The 19,163-nt window shown below is 45.5% G+C and overlaps 1 protein-coding gene and 1 non-coding gene across 3 annotated transcripts; one reads left to right on the top strand and one right to left on the bottom strand.

The window, feature by feature from the left end:
• Positions 1 to 2,921: 2,921 nt before the first annotated feature.
• On the bottom strand, positions 2,922 to 15,053 carry F2RL1 (F2R like trypsin receptor 1). 2 transcript variants are annotated; one of them, XM_060146128.1, is made up of 2 exons: positions 14,784 to 15,053; positions 2,922 to 5,104 (listed from the first exon to the last, which is right to left on the bottom strand). In XM_060146128.1, the coding sequence occupies exons 1-2, from the start codon at positions 14,863 to 14,865 to the stop codon at positions 3,993 to 3,995; spliced, it is 1,194 nt and encodes a 397-aa protein (XP_060002111.1). In that variant the 5' UTR covers positions 14,866 to 15,053; the 3' UTR covers positions 2,922 to 3,992. The 2 variants fall into 2 exon arrangements, 1 of the variants encoding a protein (XP_060002111.1); XR_009539862.1 differs by lacking the exon at positions 2,922 to 5,104 and adding an exon at positions 12,029 to 12,418.
• A 2,255-nt stretch (positions 15,054 to 17,308) lies between these two features.
• On the top strand, positions 17,309 to 17,381 carry TRNAE-CUC (transfer RNA glutamic acid (anticodon CUC)). The gene has a single exon. It is a non-coding gene; the product is annotated as a tRNA-Glu (tRNA).
• Positions 17,382 to 19,163: the final 1,782 nt, after the last annotated feature.

Here is a 19,163-nt window from a genome sequence, read left to right as displayed (position 1 = left end):
TTATATATTTTTATTCAGTTTGATTTTTTTAACCATCAGCAAATAGCAGGGGGCTTCCCTGGTGGCGCAGTGGCTGAGAGTCTGCCTGCCAATGCAGGGGACACGGGTTCGTGCCCTGGTCCAGGAAGATCCCACATGCCGCGGAGCGGCTGGGCCCGTGAGCCATGGCCGCTGAGCCTGCGCGTCTGGAGCCTGTGCTCCGCAACGGGAGAGGCCGCAACAGTGAGAGGCCCGCGTACCGCAAAAAAAAGAAATAGTAGGAACTTCCCTGGTGGCGCAGTAGTTAAGGATCCGCCTGCCAGTGCAGGGGACACGGGTTCGATCCCTAGTCTGGGATGATCCCACATGCTGCAGAGCAACTAAGCCCGTGCATCACAACTACTGAGCCTACGTGCCACAACTACTGAAGCCCGTGTGCCTAGAGCCCGTGCTCCGCAACGAGAAGCCACCGCAACGGAAAGCCTGCGTACTGCAACAAAGAGTAGCCTCCACTCACCGTAACTAGAGAAAGCCTGCGCGCAGCAACGAAGACCCAACACAGCCAAAAATAATTAATTTTTAAAAATCACTTAAAAAATAGCAAATACCAAAAAAATGTTTTCCATTGGATGAGCCCACAGACCACCTGCAGGGCCCCTGAGAGCCATTTGTTTCTTCTCCCTTTTATCCTGTGTCCACCATCTTTTGCTTTCCCACCTATAAAATGGGAACTCCACTATGAGACAGCCTGCTATGAGACTGAAAGCAGAGCCAGCGAGGAAGGCAGGGTGTATCCGGCACTGAAGTGAAAGGGGGCAAATCAGAAATGAGATCACATCAGTAGTTAGGGAGTAACAGTAATAATGCTACATAAAATTTATGAGCATATATGTGCCAAACACTTAATCCTAATAACTCTATAAGATACTATTATCCTCATTTTACAAATGAGGAAACTGAAGCACAGAGAAGCATCTTCCCTAAGTTAAATAAAACAAAGAAATAATGGAGTCAGAATTCAGCCCTGCCTGGCAGCCACTAAGCTGTGCTGCTTCAATACAAAGTAAAATAACAATGAGATTTTTTTCCTATTAGATTGGTAACATTTCAAAAGATTGACGGGGCTTCCCTGGTGGCGCAGTGGTTGAGAGTCCGCCTGCCAATGCAGGGGACACGGGTTCGTGCCCTGGTCCGGGAGGATCCCACATGCCGCGGAGCGGCTGGGCCCGTGAGCTATGGCCGCTGAGCTTGCACGTCCGGAGCCTGTGCTCCGCAATGGGAGAGGCCACAACAGTGAGAGGCCCGCGTACCGCAAAAAAAGAAAAAAAAAAAAAGAAGATTGATGGATGAGCATTTCAGGAAGTAGGTGCAAACATACTTTTTGGTAGAAGTATAAATTACTGAAGGCCATTTGGCAAGTGTTACCAAAATTTTAAATGGGCATCGATAACTTTTGACCTGGCCATTCTATTTTCAGGACCTCATCCTACAGAAATACTCACAAAGATGTCTACACACAGATGTTCAATGAGGCACTGTTTTTTTTTAATTAGTTAATTAATTAATTAATTTTGTTTTTGGCTGCGTTGGGTCTTTGTTGCCGTGCGCGGGCTTTCTCTAGTTGTGGTGAGTGGGGGCTACTCTTCACTGTGGCGCACAGGCTTCTCATTGTGGTGGTTTCTCTTGCTGGGGAGCACAGGCTCTAGGTGTGAGGGCTTCAGTAGTTATGGCACGCGGGCTCAGCAGTTGTGGCTCATGGGCTCTAGAGCACAGGCTCAGTAGTTGTGGCACGTGGGCTCAGTTGTTCCGTGGCACGTGGGATCTTCCCAGACCAGGGCTCGAACCCGTGTCCCCTGCACTGGCAGGCAGATTCTTAACCACTGCGTCACGAGGGAAGCCCAGCACTGTTTTAAAAGAGGAAGAAAAAAAAAAAAGAGGGAGAGAGAGAAACAATTTCAGGAGCCATAGGTAGGAAATAACTAAATGACTAAAACGTCACAATATATCCAAGATATTAAGTAGTCTGTATCCTTTAAAAATGGAGGTCAATTCATAGATGCAGACATGGAAAGAATTCTAAAATGTGGTTAAAAGAAAAACAATTATCACAGAGCAATGTGTATAATATGGCCCTATTTACGTAAAAAATAAGATGTGAGAATCACTTACATTTCTTCTTAGAAGAGTGATGCCTTTGCTTCCCTTCTCTCACTCCCTCCCTCGAAAACAAAAATGAAAGCAAAAGCCACATAATTCAGAGATAAGTTGTAAAAAATAAGTCATGTGTTATTTATAAATCAATCATACAATAAAACAATTATTTTAAAAGGTCACAAATACACCAGTTGTATAAAGTCAGCTTGGAGTCAAGTACCTCTTTAAATACATTGCAAATCACTTCTATTTCAGAAGTTCTTTTCCAAACGGATGTGGTTCAAACCCAGTGATGGCTTTATAATTTCATATTTGATAACAAGTCAACAAAACTGGCAATAAATAGTCCAACAATAATTTTTTTTAATTTATTTATTTATTTTATATTTATTTGTGGCTGTGTTGGGTCTTCGTTTCTGTGCGAGGGCTTTCTCCATTTGCGGCGAGCGGGGGCCACTCTTCATCGCGGTGCGTGGGCCTCTCTCTCACTATCGTGGCCTCTCTTGTTGCGGAGCACAGGCTCCAGATGCGCAGGCTCAGTAGTTGTGGTGCACGGGCTTAGCTGCTCCGTGGCATGTGGGATCTTCCCGGACCAGGGCTCGAACCCGTGTTCCCTGCATTAGCAGGCGGATTCTCAACCACTGCGCCACCAGGGAAGCCCCAACAATAATTTTTTAAAATACTAAGTGGTTAACACTATTCCTAGTTGTGAAACAATCTATTATTCAGACAACCTGAAGATTTCATTGAAGTCAGTAAAGCGTTACACAAAATTTATTTTTCTACCTTTAAAATCCTTGATGTATTTTCCTTGAAGTGATAATGATATACACAAAAGCTCAAAGGATTGATAAATAATTGAAAGTCCCAATAAGTCAACAAACAGAATTCATTATAAGCTGAACAAAAAGAGACACACAACATCCTGTTTGCTTCTCTTTTCAGAAACTGCCACGGCCCCTTGTCAAGTCGAAGCAGTACCCAGACCAATAGTTCCCAAAGTTTGGAGTGCACGAAAATCTTGTTAAAATGAAGGTTCCTGGGCCCTGTCCCCAGACTCTGAGCTCTGATTCCTGAGTATAATGAATCTGCATTTTTCAACAAGATCCACAAGGATTTTTTTTTTTTTTCGGTACGCAGGCCTCTCACTGTTGTGGCCTCTCCCATTGCGGCGCACAGGCTCCGGACGCGCAGGCTCAGCGGCCATGGCTCACGGACCCAGCCGCTCCGCGGCATGTGGGATCTTCCCGGACTGGGGCACGAACCCATGTCCCCTGCATCGGCAGGTGGACTCTCGACCACTGTGCCACCAGGGAAGCCTGATCCACAAGGATTTTGATGAGGTGGTACAAGAACCCCACTGACCATTCAAAACTGTCCAGTCCTAACTTATTGCCATTGGTTGGAAACCTAATTCTGGGCAGCTCCCTCACCTCTTTAGTTTCCTTATCCTTAAAGCAGTCAATTGGACAAATCATCTCTGAGGGCCCTGAAGCCCTAACATGGTTGTGACTGACCCCAGATGTAAAATGTAGTTTTAGCTAAGAACTTGGTCTTCACGCCAATACTCGTCTTTGCAAGTCACTGGGTTTCTGTCTTTTCTCCACCTTCTGAAAAGTCTGCTTCCATCAGTTCCGTTTCCAGGAGCACCTGAGTAGAGGAATTCTGAAACTGACATCTATGTTAATTTGGGGGACTTTCCTTATGCAAACAGGGAAACTCCCAGCAATCCTGGGAGCTGTTGCATATACATGGTATGTGGCGAAACCCATGTGGTTGGGAAACAACAGAAGCATCCCCATAATGTTAATCAGGTTCCAAATCCCCCCGCCTAACTTCCATCCAAGGAGCTGGAAAACTCAATAGGAGGTTTTAACACTGGTTGAACTTGAAGAGTAAGAGCTGGATTTCCTAGAGAATTTGACTGATGTGTGGGATATTTGCATCTGCTTTACAGTACGGACGCTCCGACAAAGCAGAGCATTCTTTGCGTGATCCCTGATGTCTTGTGAAATGAAGTAATAGACAAAGGGGTCAATGCAGCTGTTGAGGGTGGAGAGGCAGAGGGCTATGAGGTACAGGGCATAGACGTGGCTCTGGCCCCAGTTTTTAATCAGGAAGTAATGCACCACGAGCAGAAGGTTACTAGGAGTGAAGCAGATCAGGTACATGGCCAGGACAGTGACGATGAGCTTGATGGCTCTCTGCCTCTTCTCTTCTGAGTTTTTATCCAAGGCAGAAGATTGGAGGGTCCGGATCATCAGCACATAGGCAAAGGCCGTAAGGAAGGCTGGGAACAGAAAGACTCCGATGGCCAGAGAGAGGAAATAATTGAACATGTCCCCCACCAACACCGCCTCTGGCAAAACATCATGACAGGTCGTGATGTTAAGGGCTGGAATGTAGAGGGTCTGCTTCACAGCGTATAAGGGGATAGTAACCAGCAGAATCAGCAGCCATATTCCCAGGGAGACACTGATGGCAATGCTCGCCTTCTTCATGGGGTACAGCATGGGGTTCACGATGACCCAGTATCTCTGCACACTGAGACAGGTCAGGAAGAGGATGGAGCAGTACATGTTGCCGTAGAAAAAGCCAATGAGTACCTTGCAGAGAGATTCCCCATAAATCCAGTTGTTGCCATGGATGTGATAGGCAATCTTCAAAGGGAACCAGATAACAGAGAGGAGGTCCGCCAAGGCCAGGTTGGCCATGTAAATCACAGCAGGGTGCTTCTTCTTCGTTCGGAAAAGAAAGACCCACAGGGCCATGCCATTACTTGGCAAACCAACCGCAAATACGATCGTGTAGACAATTGGAAGAAAGACAGTAGTCAGTTTTCCAGTGAGGACAGAGGCAGAAGACTCATCCACAGAGAAGACTGGTTCCACTGTTGCTCCTCTCCCCGTGATCTGAGGTGAGTTATCAACGTAACCAATGAGACTTCTTCCTTTAGAGGGTCTACTGGTTCCTGCGCAAGAAAGGCAAGGCAGACAAGGGTCATTACAGAAATCAACGTTTCCACAGAAATGTTTGTCCAAATAAAATCACTTCAAGGAAAGACAGGAGGGCCGGTGGGAAGGTCACGGACAAGATGGTGCTGCTAAGCGTTACAGCCGCCTGAAAATTTGGGCAGAAGAGGAAAGGAGGAGAGCAGCTGAGGAGAAAAAGAAGCAGAATGAACTGAAAGGGATTGAGAGATAACTGGCACGGACAGCATGTTACGGCAGCCCTGCCTTTCTCCAGAGCAGCGTAGCTGAAGAAAGCTTCCTGTGCCGCGTGAAAGAAGAGAAAGGAAAAAGACAGGAGGAGGAGTACACAAAATACTTATGGGTGCTTTCTTTGGGTGATGGAATTACTGGGATTTCTATGGTCTGGATTGGTTTGCTTGCTTTTTTTTTTTTTTACAGCAAGTATTTTTTATGGGAGGGTTGTGAAGTATGTGTAGAAGATAACGTTGATTTCTATGAATCTCAAAAAAGGTGACGGTATTTCAATTTATTTTTACAAACTGTCCACACCCATTAGTTCCTACCTGTTCTCATCATGGCCATCTATCTCACTTGGGGCCATAAGACAGGATCCAGCCTTGCCTGTCACTCCCTAGCCCAAAGTCCAACACGGCGAGATTCTCAGGAGCACAGAGATAGTCCCTCTCCAGCCACAAGGACAGCCTCAGCCGTGGGCAGGGATCCCCCACTTCTGTGTGGGCTTCCTGGAGACCTTCCCATGGAAGCCAGAAGACAGGCAAGCCTTCCAGCCTCAAGGTCACTGGATGGATAGGTGCATGATTTCTGTTCAGACAAATTTGTATTCTGACTTTTAAGCAAGTAACATGGCAAGCTTTAACAATTTCCACTCTCATCCCCATATTATGAATTAAACTTTACAAATCACAAACCAATGGCATAGCCAGCCTATGCCAATGAAGTGCTCATGGACCTGCGGATGAACGTGAGGGACAGTGTGAGGACATGGAAGGATCTGACTTTAATTCTGGGGAAGAGCAGTCCTTCACCATGGCACCACAGTATGCCAGGGAGGATGTGCAACCTACTCACAAGTTTATCTGATAATTTGTATGTTTAGTCATCATTTTTTCCTCTCCTACCTTTGTACCCATGTTCAGCAGGATTATTCACTTCTCTTAAGGCTTCCCTACTAAGAAGTGACAGTGATTACGGTGGGTGGAGGATGAGAGGGTGTAGAGATCAATACTTCACTTCTCATTTAGCAGAGTGGGTGGCCCCCCAAAAAAAGATGTCCATGTCCTAACCCCTAGAATCTGTGATCCTTACTTTATTTAGAAAAAAGGTCTTTGTAGATGCAATTAGGATCTTGAGATGGGAAGATCACCCTGGATTATCCAGGTGGGCCCTAAGTCCAATGACAATTGTCTTTATAAGAGAAAGGCAGAAGGAGATTTGAGAGAGAAGGAAGACAGAAAGGAGAAAGCAATGTGAAAATGGAGGCGGAGACTGGAGTAAAGCCAAGGAACAAGCTAAGGAATGCCAAGGAATACTAACAGCCCCCAGTAGCTGGAGGAGGCATGGAACGGAGTCTCCCCTAGAGCCTCGAGAGGCGCCCACACCTTGATTTCCGACTCTTGACGTCCAGAACTGTGAGAAAAAAACTTCTTACGAACTGAAACCAACAGCTTGCGGCAATTTGTTACGGCAGACACAGGAAGTTCGTACACTTAGGACAGACTCATCTCTTCTTCCGATTTCTTTTATAATTTTTTCAAAAGAGCATGAATTATTTCTAAATTTAAAAAATAAAATAGGGCTTCCCTGGTGGCGCAGCGGTTGAGAGTCTGCCTGCCAATGCAGGGGACACGGGTTCGTGCCCCGGTCCGGGAAGATCCCACATGCCGCGGAGCGGCTGGGCCCGTGAGCCATGGCCGCTGAGGCTGCGCGTCCGGAGCCTGTGCTCCGCAACGGGAGAGGCCACAACAGTGAGAGGCCCACGTACCGCAAAAAAATAATAATAAAAAAAATAATAAAATAAAATAATATCCCTACATATTACAGTGATCTTCAAAGCTTGACCATAACCCACAGTAAGAAATATATTCTATATGGTAACCCAGTTCTGATACATATAACCATAATGGAAAAAAAGTTTCACAAAATAATAATTAGCCTTATTGCGCAGGGTACACTCTAATACTTTCTATTGTATTCTGTTCCATTCTTGTGAAATCCAGTCACCACCTTCTACATTGATTTCATGACCCACTTACATGTTTTTCACAACCAGTTTAGCAGAGTGACCGATTTTACACACCACAAGAGAATAGTAATGACATATTTATAGACTGGTAATGTCTGGAACTTGCTCCAGGAGTCAAAATGGCAAGAGTCGCTGTGTGAGATTACAGGTTTAATTCCAGGACTGTCCTAATTCCTTTATCCTTAATTCCTAACTTCCTTATCCCCATGGTCCCTGGCAGAGCCCTGGACCTCGCACATGGGGTGGATTGAAAAGCTCAGCTAGCCCTACCGATGAAAAAAAGGAAGGAGAATCAAGAGCGCAGCTCATGTCTTTAGAGCTCTAGCCTGACCCAGTTAGTACCCAAACCACACAGACGCCGGCAGGGGATTCCAGGACACACACGCTTAATATCGTGTGTCCAGCGTTGCTTTCAACACTTCACGTGTATTAGTTTACTTCACGTTCACAACACCTTATGAGGAGGTACTATTATTAGAGTTACATTTTCTAGATGCATAAACTGAAGCTTGAAAAAACTGAGTAAATTTTCCAAGGCTGAACAGTTGTTAGGTTGGAGAGTCAGGATTCAACCCAAGGCAGTCAGGATTCAACCCAAGGCAGTCCGTTTCTAGACTCCCTGGTTCTAACCCCTATATCACATAGCCTCGGAGACCGACGTGAGGTCACACGCTGGAGTCTATTGAGACCAACCTAACCTGTGCGGATTCCACACGTCTGTTCTCAAACAGAAAATTTTAAATGTAAAGTTTTACCATTTTAACACCCCCGCTTTGAACTAGCCCCTCCTCTAATAATTTATATATTTATTTGTATTAATATTAACATGTTCTGGAAGACTTTCAGAGGTGTAAGAGAATCCTATAAATTCTCCATTGGTTTGAAAAGCGGTTACCGGCTCTCCGGAGAGGCAGGTGTGGCAAAGCTGGTGACTGGACAGTGGACCCCTGTTCTGAGGACTCTTCCATTCAGAGAGCTGGGACACCCAGCCCAGAAACAGCCCACCAGAGACCAAGTCAATGAGTCAGACTGCGTTTCTACAGAATGGAGCCACCAAGATTTTCTAATTACCACAAAAAGACTCAATTTTTTCCCTTGGTACCAAGACAAACAAACAAAATTACATAACTTGCTTTATAAAAGGGAAGAAAATCTAAGCATTGATTGTCCGGAGTTACCCACATCACAAACATGATAACCAGACGTTATTTGCCTCCAAAGGGAAGAAGTACCTATGAAGTAATCTTGCAACAAACGATCGAATGAACCCTCATCTGAACAAGCCCCTGGATCCAACAGCCAAATTAACAGAAATAAAGGGGACAATAGGACATGTTCACTAACATAAGAATGTCATTAGCAAAATCCAGGCTGTGGAAACTGCTGCAGGATAAGGACCTCATTTCTTCAAAATATAAATTACAAGGCAAAAACCCAGAAAGAGGTGTGGAGGTAGGGCCCATAAATTAAAAGACTTATAAGACAATATTAACCTTATGTAATGTGTGGACCCTGTTTGGATCCTGATTCAAACAAACTATTAATATAGTATTTATGACACTTATGAAACAATTAGAAATATGAACACTGAGTATTTGATTATATTACACAATTTTTGTCAGTGGTTATTATGTGGTAATATTTGAAAAGGAAATGGCCATCTTTTATGAATACATACTGAAATATTTTAAGATGAAATTATATCTGGATTTATTTCAAAATAACGCAAGGAGGGGAACCCTCAGGTGCTGCTGGTGGGAATGTAAAGTGATGCAGTCACTGTGCAAATAAGTTGACAGTTCCTGAAACGGCTCACCATAGAGTTGCCATGTGACCCATCCATTCCTACTCCTAAGTACACATCCAGGACAAATTAAAACACGTATTCAAACAGAAACTTATACAGGAATGTTCATAACAGCATTATTCATAAAAGCCCCAAAGCAGAAATAACAAAATGTCCATCAACTGATGAATGGGTAGACAAAATATGGTATACGCATACAATGGAACATTATTTAGCAATAAAAGGAAATGAAGAACTGATACGTGCTACAATACAGATGAACCTTGAGAAGATTATGCTTTTGAAAGAAGCCAGTCACAAAGGAATGTGTATTGTATGATTCCATTTATAATAAATGTCCTGAATGGGCAAATCCACAGACAAAAAGTAGATTAGTGGTTGCCAGGAGCTGGGGAATGGGGCAAACTGGGGGGTGATGGCTAAGAGCGGGGGTGGGGTGGGGAGTGGGATGTTCTTATGGGGTAATAAAAATATTCTAAAGTTGATTGTGGTAATGGATAGACAACTGTGAATATTCTAAAATGCACTGACTTGTAGACTTGGAATAGGTGAATTGTATGGTCTGCAAATTGTATCTGAAAGCTGTTAAAGAATAACACAGGAAGGAGGGCAGGAAGGAGGCTGGGGCATCATTGTTAAGGCTGAGGGAGAGGTACCTGGGATTCACTGTAATATTCTACTTTCACATGTCTAAAGTTTCCCATAAAAATAAACACACGCCAGGTCAGGAAGGTTCATGTAAAGAGAGATAAAAATCTATTTTAAATAAGAGTACTAAAATAAAGGGGAGGGGGGGAAGAGCAAGAAATACTACAAAAAGTTAGGGAAGGATTCAAAGAGAGAGAAAGAAAAATTTCCTGAGAATATTCCAACATACGACCTTGAATGATCTCAATCTGAAATACCAGTCATATTAGCTATGTTCATTTTACCAGTGGCAGAGCACACAAGCAGCATGCCGCTTGGTATAACACTGGTCAGTTCTAACACTGGTAAATGTCAAGATGCTGCTCAAAGTTCCCTGAAGCCCTTTCAGCACAGTGCACAGACTTTTACCTCATACAGCATCCTATCCCAGTCACCCCAACTCACAGAACTTGTCTAGAACTGATGCTATTCCAGCTTCCAACTCTATAACCCGTCCGTACACCAGACAAAATCATTTCTATTTTCGAGAGCGAAGATGAAATTAAATGTACATATGAAGTTTAAACACACGTAAAGTTTAAACACACAAAAGCATTCTCCATTTGGGACCTGTAATCAACAATACTTGCCCAAGTACACAAGAATACGCACCCACTGGTGCTCAAGGCATCATCCCCCCACCCCAATTACAAACAAACAGGAAATAAGCAACGTTCATCAACCACCATTCCTAACTTACCATATCCTCAGCACAGTCCCTAGCATTCATAGCAGACACTACACTACTTAATAAGCATTGAAATGGAAAGAGAGTCACAATATGTCCATTGAAAAAAAGCAACTGGCAGAATATTATGCTTCCATCTATATAACAAAATTATAATTTGTTTGCAAATCTGAAGTCTAGAAAAATACCCACTAAACTATAAACAACGGCCATCTCTATAGAGTAAAATGGATGGGGAGGGGAAACTTACTTTTTTTTACTTCACGCCCTTCTATGTTGTTTGGATTACTTTCTCAAAGGAGTATAAATTGGTACAATCTATTTGGAGGGCAATTTGGCAAAAACATCAAAATTTTCAGTGTGCTTGCCCTATGACTCATCAATTTATTGCTAGGAATTAGTCCTGCATGTATACTAGCTAAAGTGCACAAAAACACTATGTACAAGAATATTTACTAGAATATTGTTTACCATGGTAAAACAAAAATGTTAGTTTCAATGACCATCGAAAAACAAAAAGGGCTAGTTCAATAATTTATGGCATTTATACAATGAATAATATTCCCTCTACACAAGTATGGACAGATTTTTTTTTTATACTGACCATGAATAGATCTACTAGGTTAAAAAAAATAACTGTAGGACAGAATGTACAGTATGATCCTTCTATTGTTACAAAATACATATATTTCTGCATAGAAAAGTCTGTTGAGAGTGAAGAGGGCAGAGAAGAGGGGATGTTTCGCTTTCTTTTTAACTCTTCTGATTTGTACAATTTTGGGGTAAAAATGCATGGAAAACTTTTAACTTTAAAAACGCTACCTGTTCTTTGTTATATTAAGCATCTTCCTGTTGCGCACCCTCCCAACCAAAGCAAGTACAGAGCAGCTACTTTATTTGTTTAAACTCTCCTCTTGTGTTCTTTCCCCTACTATCCTCCTCACCCCAAATCTTCTTTTGCTCCGACCTTTGGGAGCACAGATCAAAAAAAATGAAAGCTTCAGTTGCTCGGTACCCCTTCTCTAGGTACACTTTAGTCAACTTTCTCGTGTTCTTTCAGGATGAACTGTTTTCCTCTCAACACTTGTCCAGCTAATAAAACCATAAGAAAGATAAACACAGACTTCACTAAAACATTGCCTATCAAGGTTAATTAGTAACTACAAGGCCAGGAAGACGACCAAACACAAATTTAAAGTCCCATCTTCATGTTCTATGTGTTCTCTCTTATTACAAAACACTGGAAGTCAGCCAGTGTTTACTATTACTATTACAAAACCATGTGCCCATGTGTCTATGAACAGAGGACCAATTAAAAATTATAATACATCCATTGACAACATTTTAGAGTCATTAAAAATGTTTTATATTTACTGATATGCTACTGATGTTTATATAAACACATACTTGTACAAAAAAATTTCTCTGTGAATATGTATTTTATGCACGGATGTATGAAAGAATGAGAAAGGCTGGAAACCAAAATGTTAGCAGTGCTTTGGATACTGAGGGTGATTTAATTAATGCAACCCTTTTTTTGGACTCATTTTTCCTTTACAGTGATCACATACAGCTTGTATAATTAAAAACCAATTACAAAAAGAACACAAGTTTCAGTCTCCAAAAGAAAAATGGAATGACTGCATTACAGGGGACTTCTCAGGTTCGTGACACGGTGGAAAGAAGTAAGTGCCTGAAAGAAGCCGACTTAAATGCTGAACTGCCATCAACCACCAGGTCACTCTGGGCAAGTCCCTTCACTTCATTCTTCATTTGCTATTTACTGAGGTCTTTTAGGGAATGAGACTGTGCTGGACCGTGGTGATGGAGGTGCCGCTAGGGGTCCCTGGCCTCCTGGAGTACGTGATCTGGTGGGGAGACAGATGAAACATATTTACAGAAATAACTATCGATTACTGTTGTGAGCAGAAAGAAAGCAGAGGCCTGATGGACAGTTTTCCTTGGCCCTCACTCCTCAATTCAGTGGCCCGTATCTGTAAAATGAGAAGGTTACACTCTAGGCTGAGTTCCCTTCCATAAGGCAGTCATTTGGGGAAAAACCTTGGAGAAGAAAAACCAAACCTAGGATGTGTCCTGCTGCAAACTGAGGGGCACACCTTAGGGTCGAACCAAAGAGGGTAAGCAAAGACAGGTGCTAAAGGGCAGAAACACTGGTGATGCCCTGTTTCTTAATCAAAATCAATCTAGCTTCAAGTTGTGAGGAAAGCTCCGTCTACCTAAAGTCTTGCTGTTACTTAACTGACCCTTTAGGACAGTTACCCTGCAAAGGAGTAAAAATATGTGGAGGGAAAAAAAAGTGCAATATTAAATACTTCTGGTTAACAAGTAACTTGATTTTTGTTGTTGTTGTTAAAGTAAGTCCCCCTTGTACTTCAGGAATCCCCCCAGCCCCTCACTTTGTAAACAAGAACAAGCCAGACACTCGGGCAAGCTTCCTATAGGAACCGTTTGAATCATAAAACAGATGAATCATCAACACCCACATATTTTTTTTTTTAAATGCAGGGGACACGGGTTCGTGCCCCGGTCCGGGAAAATCCCACATGCCGCGGAGCGGCTGGGCCCGTGAGCCATGGCCGCTGAGCCTGCGCGTCCGGAGCCTGTGCTCCGCAACGGGAGCGGCCACAGCAGTGAGAGGCCCGCGTACCGCAAAAAAAAAAAAAATTATTTGCACATACTAAGCTTTGCTCCTAAATTTTAAGTTTATACGTTTAAAACATAAGGGTAAACGGACATGCGTGCATCAGTTTCAGTACTTCCTGTAAATAAATAAATGCCTTTATTCTTGTTTTTTTTTTTAATTTTTAATACATCTTTATTGGAATATAATTGCTTCACAATACTGTGTTAGTTTCTATTGCACAACAAAGAGAATCGGCCAAATGCTTACACATGTCCCCATATCCCCTCCCTCCCGCCCTCGCTATCCCACCCCTCTAGGTCATCGCAAAGCACCTAGCCGATCTCCCTGTGCTATGCGGCTGCTTCCCACCAGACAACTATTTTACATTCGGTAATGCTGTCAATAAAATGTGTACCAGGGGTGCAGTTTCCAAGTATCCACCAAAATACCCTTTGCTGTAACTCCAAAGGGAAAAGAATCACATTCTTCCGTCTAATTCAAATTCACAGTGACTTGCTCTTTTACAATGTCTTTATGAAGAGGATAAAAGTGAGAACCTGCCTTTTACAACAGGTCTGCACATTTAGCAGGGAAATTAAAACTTCCCTTTTAAGGCTACCCTGGCTGCCCCAAACAGCGGGGCGTCCTTTAGCATCACAGCAGTGCCATACTAGGCTTAACAGCGCCTACGCCCTCGGAGGCCTGCTCCGCCCGGGAGGCTCCACCAGCAGCCGAACAAGTTCGAGCACACCCGGGGCAGCACATCCGTGGAACCCGGCTGCGGCGCACAAGCTGGCACCTGAGCGCCGCCAGGGACGGCTCCCGTGCTGTTCCCTTCCTGGGGCGGGCAGCCTCCGGCCTACAGACCTGAGCCGCAGCCAGCGAAGGCCGGGGAAACCCAGGGCCGTAAGTTCACTTGGTCGAATGTAAAGCAGGGTCGAAGAAGTTCCATTTATTTAATCCGCCCAACTGGCCTAAACCTCGGGGTGAGCGCTCGTCACCCCAAGAACCCAGCAGGGTCCAGCCCTGACTTCCACACCCCCGCTGTGCCCTGCCAGAGGAGCTGCAGGCCCCGGGGGCGTCTTGAACGCCGTGGGCCGACCCCAAAGAGTGGCCTCCAAAAGTTGAAGGAGGCTGCAAAAACAGAAGCTGAAAGTTCCCAGGCCGCGGGCTCCCATCCACGCCACCCCGCTCTGAGCCATCAACTCGCTAACTCCGCGGGTCCTGCAGGACCAGCCCGGAAGAGCCTCAAGGGTGTGCGAAATGTTCCTTAAGGATTTTCGTGTTTGCGAAGAAACCCACCGGGGCCAGAGAGGCTAAGCCCTCTGGGTACTCCGTAAAAGCGAGCACTCCGCTCCCTCCCTTTCCCCTCCGTAGACTTCACCCTCTCCCGCTAGTCCCAGCTGGTTGCTCCCAGGGCGCAGGGATCCCCCTTCAAAGCCGCCGAGAGGAGGCTGCGGGATGTCGGGAGGAGTTGGCGGCGGCGGCAGAGCACCCATCGCGCACCTGACCCTCTTCCCCCACCTGCCCATGGTGCCCAGGACCCCCGCTCCTTAGCCGCACGAGCCCTCCTTGGCCAAGTTTCTCACCTAGGACGGTGCGATTGCAGGAGGCAGAGGTCCCCAGCAGGATCACGCCCCCCAGCAGCCACGCCGCGCTCAGGCTTCGCATCCTTCCAGCAGCTCCGACACCCGGCGGGCGGGGAATTCGCCGCCAACGAGTCGAAACTCAGAGTCCCACTCGCAGCTAGGAGAAAAAGCCACCCTCCCACCTGCCCCTAATTGGAGCCTCTGCGCACGCCTTCCCCGCAGCTGGAAAAGTTTCAGTGAAACTCGAGAAGCTCGACGTACCTGCGCGAGGCCACGCCCCGGGGCCGGAACGCAACGCTGGGCTCTGCGGTTCGAAGACCACGCGTCCCGGCCCCGCCCCCGGCCGCGGCGCCGCACGCTGTGGCCCCGCCTCCGCCGCCCCAGGTGCGCCAGCCGCTAAGGAGCTGTATCGGAATGCAAATGGCTGGAACGCTCAGATCGCAAGGCCGAAAACTACCTTTAACCTTTAATTACTCCTAGGGAGTCAGCCAGTGTTGTCCATCCCCATCCCTCCCCTTTCCTAAATGGCAAAAAGCCAAGACCCGAGCTCGCTGCAGTTATCGTCGGTACTTGGTAGACACTTCCCAGTGTCGTGGGCACTGTGGGATGAGGGATGAGTTTCTAATCTGCATTGGCAGGATGGACGTCTGCGGACACCCGCGAACGCGATGGGGAGCAGGAAGGGGTCCCGGCCAACCGGAGTAATCAGGGATCTGGGTTTAGGTTTCCGCTCTGATGTTAACTAGCTCTGACCCCTAGTAATACTCTCACCCCCTTCTAGGCCCCTTTCCCAGTCTGTGAGGTGGTGAGGGAGAAAACATTTGTAACAGCTACTTGAAGTGCCGCGTATAAATGATTTAGGAGCACAGTCTAATCCCAAAACAACCCGCGCAATCAGTATAACTATTATTACCATTTTACAGATGAGGAAATAGAACTGAGAAAGGTTGGATAAATTGCCCACAGTCACACAGTTGGTAGACACAGTCTGTAAATGTTCATCACAAGAAAACTTTAGTCTGTGACTTCTGCTTTCTTCTATTAATCACTGCACTATAAATGCTCCCACCAGCGTCTTTTCTGCATTGGGATCCCACAGTCCAAAGAAATATATAAGCAGTATGTACGCCTGTATGTATGTATGCATGCAGAAATATATAAGAGGGGGTGTGGGGAGAAGAAGTGGGAGACTGGGGATCGCTGCACAGGTCCTTCATTATATTGGTAATGTCTTTTTACTTGCTTAAAAGAAAGTGCACTGTAATTCACTTAAACTCTTGGGTAGTGGAGGAGCAGAGAAGAGAAACGTGAGTGCTGTCCTGAGATACTTGAAGAGTTAGCATGTAGAAGAGGATTAGACATGTTTTGAGTAGCTCCAGAGAGCAGAACTAGGTAGTAGCCACAGTGGGGGGCTGATTTCAGCTCAATGTAGAAAGAGAATTTTCACAGGGCTCACTGGGGGAGTTCCCTGGTGGTCCAACGGTTAGGACTCGGCTCTTTCACTTCCGTGGCCCAGGTACAATCCCCGGTGGGGAAACTAAGATCCCCGAAAGCCGCCAGGCATGGCCATAAACAAACAAACAGCCCCCTGCCTCAAATAAATAAATAAATATAAACAGGGCCCCCTGGTCCCAGTCCTGGGGCCTGCCTGGTGAGGTTAAGGGCCACGTCACTGCAGGGCTTACAGCAAAGGACCAGAACATCCATCCTGCAGGTGGGAGAGGGAGTTCCCTCCCAGGATCAGGGGTCAGATTGGGTGAGTCCAGGTAGCCTCTTGAGGGGCTTGAGTCCTGGGAGTCCATGATTCTTCCTTGAAGACCAACGTTTGGTGAGTCAGTTGCCAGTGACCATCATTATTTATTGAACAGCCATAAACTGAATGGCCACCATCTTGGCCCTGTGAGTTTCTAGGATGGAGCGTACCTCTGATAAAGGCCCCGTGTCACGTGTGTGGCCTCTTGCTGAACCTACCATGGGACCAATTAACGAACTAATGGGGGTTCCAGATAATTCAGGCAGACAAAATTGTATAAAATATCATGTTAGCCAGTTGTTTCAACCCTATCCCCAATAAGACACTTCCCCAAATTCACATAAGTGGAGGGTTAGCATTCTGCCTCTTCCCTCTGCCCTGACAGAGCTCACAGGAGCAGGAAAATAAATGGTTGAAAAGGAAGAGAAGCAAATGGCTCTGAACGTGCCATGAGAGTGGAATAATTGCTCCCTGAATAACAGGAGTGGACTGCTTCCCAACACACACAGACAAGAGGGGCCAGGGAAAGCTGTCCAGTGAATGAGATCATTCTTTTTAATGGGTGCCTTTCAGTAGCCCCATCTCTTAAGAATCTCTCATTGCTATGTCTGGTGTTCTTTTGGAAATGTAAGAGCGTAGCCTTTTAAATTGTATAAGCCTGTGGGCCAATTCTGGCCTTCCCCATTCCTAACATCTGTGTGACTTGGGAGAAATCACTACTTACCCTCTCGAAGCTTTAAGTTCCTTACCTATAAAATGGGGTCAAGGGAATTTCCTGGTGGTCCAGTGGTTAGGACTCGGCGCTCTCACTGCCGAGGGCCCAGGTTCAATCCCTGGTCAGGGAACTAAGATCCCACAAGCTTCCTGGTGTGAAAAAGAAAAAAAATGGAGTTGATTTCTTTTAGTTGAGATGTGCCTGAGGATAAAACAAATTGTGATTGTGTTTTTGTTTCCTTCCTTTCTCTCAGGAGTCTTCTTTACACCCCCTACCTGCACCTCAGCTCTCAGGATGCTGTATCCCAGAATCACACCCCTGGGCCCTCTTTTCCTCCCTGGAAAAGTTGCCTTCTAGAAGCAGCACAGGGCCTTCCTCATCCTGTCCAGGAGACAGTTCTCCTGACGGGGATCAGGTCACTCCTGAGGGTCCTTCAATAGGGAAGGTACTCAATCCCAAGACATCCCTTCAATCTTTCCCAGCCTCCATTTCATCAGCTGTTATATGTAACTATTACATCTATAATCTGGGGATGATAATAGTACCTTTCTTATAGGCTGGTTATGAAGATTCAGTTTGCTAAATGCCCATAAAGTACTTCTTAGCACAGTTCCTCACATATAGTAAATAAGAAATGGTAGCAACTATAGAATGACTGCCCCAAGGGGCAATCTTCCTCTTTCCAGAGGACAATGCATCAACATCCAGCTGTTTTCAACTTAAATTTTTATTAGTATTTTATGGAACTATGCCTTGAATCATCAAAATTTCCAAGCAAATATTTTATTGAACAATGCCATGAGTTAATGATCTCAAGAATGCGGTTTCTCCCAGTGGCCTGACTACATTCATTTGAGTCAGTTTGCAGATGTTTTCTCGTGACTTTGGGAGTAGAGTATTTGCTTTTTAGATTTTGACTCCTTTGCCCTGAAGGGCTGTGGGGGTGTTTTACGGCTCTGTGGAACAGTACAGAGAAATAACCACAGGCAATTCCAGACAGTCTGGCTTTCAGGGATAGGGAACTTGGTGCACTTTCTCACCCTCTACAGCTCTAAGGAAAATAAAGTAGGAACTGGGGGAGGCCAGACCCTGAGGGAAAAGGCATTTCATTCAATCATTCCTACAGTCATTTATCAAACTCATCAAACTCTTTCTGGAGAAACAAAGACTTAGTCCCTGCACTCTTGGGTCCCAGTCAAATATAGGTGGAGGAAATGTGACATTCATTTACTCACTCTGGACAAGGTTAGGAATGACCTTCACATGGTAAATCCTTTGATCAGTTCTCAGTCTTCATGTTACTCAACCCGACTGTGGAATTTGGCATAATTGACCTCTCTCCCTTCTTGAATACTATGTTCACCTGGCTTCCTGGACCACTCTTGTCCTGATTCTCCTCCTGTCTCCCTGGCAACTCAGAAGGGGTTGGTTCTTTTCTGGTTCTCATTTACCGTCCTCAATTCTACACTCTAGGGTGCCTGTGGGTTTGTCCTTGGACTGCTTTTCAATATACGCTCGCTCATTTCCTTTGGTCATCTAATCCAATCCTGTGTTTGTCTTTTTTCGGTACGCGGGCCTCTCACCGTTGTGGCCTCTCCCGTTGCAGAGCACAGGCTCCGGACGCGCAGGTTCAGCGGCCGTGGCTTACGGGCCCAGCCGCTCTGCGGCACGTGGGATCTTCCCGGACCGGGGCACGAACCCGTGTCCCCTGCATCAGCAGGCGGACTCTCAACCACTGCGCCACCAGGGAAGCCCTAATCCTGTGGTTTTAAATACCGTACTTATGCTGACAACTTCCAAATTTGTACTTCTATCCCAGATTTCTCCTTTCCAGACACAACATATCCATTCAGCTACTCAACATCTCCACTTAGACATGACTTTAGGCATATCAAGCATAAGTTCAAAACTA

Source organism: Lagenorhynchus albirostris, chromosome 3 (genome assembly GCF_949774975.1).
Source record: "Lagenorhynchus albirostris chromosome 3, mLagAlb1.1, whole genome shotgun sequence".
Lineage (NCBI taxonomy): Eukaryota > Metazoa > Chordata > Mammalia > Artiodactyla > Delphinidae > Lagenorhynchus > Lagenorhynchus albirostris.
Note: the sequence above shows the minus strand (reverse complement) of the source record. Positions and strands in the feature narration are given on the sequence as shown.

Bases quoted from the DNA above. Each gene is read 5' to 3' on its own strand.
- F2RL1 (XM_060146128.1), bottom strand. From the start codon at position 14,865: ATGCGAAGCCTGAGCGCGGCGTGGCTGCTGGGGGGCGTGATCCTGCTG. The intron at 5,105-14,783 runs GTGAGAAACTTG...TTTCTTGCGCAG, and splicing joins CTGCAATCGCACCGTCCTAG to GAACCAGTAGACCCTCTAAA.